Here is a 2253-nt window from a genome sequence, read left to right on the forward strand (position 1 = left end):
TAATGTGATATGTCAGCACCACAGCCCTCACCGCCGGGCAGATTTATTGGCAACAGAAACTTGTACACAATATTTTCGTCTTCCAAAAAGAGTAAAAAATCTATTTAAATAAAAACATGAGAATGACAAATTGCAGCGGGAAAAAAAAGGTGACTTGAATGTCAGCTTCTCGACATGTGAACGAACTTCCCCCACTTTTTCTGCCGTCTGGTGTGTTGACAAGAGTGTTCTGGGCAAGCAGGTGATGAAATGTAGGTCAAAAAGTGGTGCGAAAAAGGAAAACTAAATAGGGCGTGTGAGTGCTCAAACAAAGGGAAGTGCGTTTTTGTGAGAACAAATTAACTTGATGCATGAAAAAGTGGACCTTTTGTTGTGAAGGAAGGAAGGAAGTTCACCCCGTCATTAGCTAGCAACTTAATAGTTGAAACTCCATATATGGCATATTTTCATTTGATGGAGAAGTTTTTTTTAGGTTAGTGTACTTATAAGGGTAAAATAGCAAAAGCTCCTGAGGCATAGAAATATGTCCACCTTCTCAATTGTAATACTTCCTTTTTAGTCTTAATAAACATCTGCTGCGTAATAGTCATTTTACCTGGAGGTATGTACAGTATGCAGCGCAGCTATTCGTCAACATCATTCCTGAAATTCCTGCTTGTGAGGCAAGATAGAAAAAAAAAAAAAAGTACACGCTTCCTGTACGAGCCACTTTTGGAAAGTCCGTGGTCATTGTCAGCGTTGTCAACTTATAAAAAGGGATTGTGACCGTTTTACAAAAACGTAAATGCCTTGTTTCCGCGTGGGACAGCTGCAAAGGTGGAATGATACCTGCCACACACACGGGGTGTTCCGGACACTCCTTACAGGCTATCAAACGTGCGTTTGAGTCCCGAGCGTTACCGACCCGCCATCAAGACACGCTGCGGGCGCTGCTCTCGTGCTCGGGGTGGTCCGGCCTTTGACCCAAGTGCGGCGACGTGTACAGGAAGTTGCAGCACACGTAGAGCGGGAAGGACAGCAAGCGGCTGTCCAGGTTCATCACCACGTACTCCTTGGGAGGGTAGGGGGGGAAAAAGGCGGCACATTAGGCGTCACTTCCTGTCTGGGTCCGCCACGCTTCCTGCGCCTACTGACCTGGTCCTTCTCCAGCGTGAGAAGCTGGTAACCAGTGGAGCGGCTGCAGACCAGCTTGCCAAGACTGTCAAAGGAGGCCAGACGTAACCTGGACACGTAAACCCAGAGAAAAAAAATGAAAAAAATCATAAATATGATTTTCAAGGTAAAAAATGGTTTTCAAGGTAAAAAATGATTTTCAAGGTAAAAAAAATTTTTAAGGTAAAATTTTTTTTTCAAGGTTAATTTTTTTTTTCAAATTTAAAAATGATTTTCAAGGTAAAAAATGATTTTCAAGGTAAAAAAAATTTTTCAAGGTAAATTTTTTTTTTCAAGGTTAAAAATGATTTTCAAGGTAAAAAATGATTTTCAAGGTAAAAAAAATTTTTCAAGGTAAAATTTTTTTTTCAAGGTAAAAAATGATTTTCAAGGTAAAAAATGATTTTCAAGGTACATTTTTTTTTCCAAGATAACATTTTTTTTTCAAGGTTAAAAATGATTTTCAAGGTAAAAAATTATTTTCAAGGTAAAAAAAAATTTTCAAGGTAAAAAAAAATTTTTAAGGTAAAAAAATATTTTTAAGGTAAAAAATTTTTTTCAAGGTAAAAAATGATTTTCAAGGTAAAAAATGATTTTCAAATTAAAAAATGATTTTCAAGGTAAAAAAATTTTTTCAAGGTAAAAAATAATTTTCAAGGTAACATTTTTTTTTCAAGGTAAAAAATGATTTTCAAGGTAAAAAATGATTTTCAAGGTAAAAAATGATTTTCAAGATAAAAAAAGATTTTCAAGGTAAAAATTTTTTTTCAAGGTAAACATTTTTTTTCAAGGTTAAAAATGATTTTCAAGGTAAAAAATGATTTTCAAGGTAAAAAAATTTTTTCAAGATAACTTTTTTTTCAAGGTAAAAAATAATTTTGAAGGTAAAATTTTCTTTTCACGGTAAATTTTTTTTTTCAAGGTAAAAAATGATTTTCAAGGTAAAAAAAATTTTAAGCTAAAAAAAATGTTTCAAGGTGAAAACAATTTTTGGCTAATGAATTATGAACAATTAGTTGCGAAGTTGACGTTTTGCTTAATGGCGTCCATGTTTCTCCCGCAAAAAAATTACCCGTATTTTTCAGACAATGAGGCGCACTT

General features: G+C 34.7%; 1 protein-coding gene across 1 annotated transcript in view; it reads right to left on the reverse strand.

The window, feature by feature from the left end:
- The window catches only part of gmcl1 (germ cell-less, spermatogenesis associated), a 25848-nt gene continuing 23595 nt past the window's right edge, over positions 1 to 2253 (reverse strand). Inside the window, exons 14-15 of the mRNA XM_061927031.2 lie at positions 1135 to 1222; positions 1 to 1051 (exon numbers count right to left, since the gene is read on the reverse strand). Coding sequence (XP_061783015.1) covers positions 911 to 1051; positions 1135 to 1222 — 229 coding nt within the window. The 3' untranslated portion in view covers positions 1 to 910. The remainder of the gene's footprint in view (positions 1052 to 1134; positions 1223 to 2253) is intronic.

Source organism: Nerophis lumbriciformis, linkage group LG32, assembly GCF_033978685.3.
Source record: "Nerophis lumbriciformis linkage group LG32, RoL_Nlum_v2.1, whole genome shotgun sequence".
Classification (NCBI taxonomy): domain Eukaryota; kingdom Metazoa; phylum Chordata; class Actinopteri; order Syngnathiformes; family Syngnathidae; genus Nerophis; species Nerophis lumbriciformis.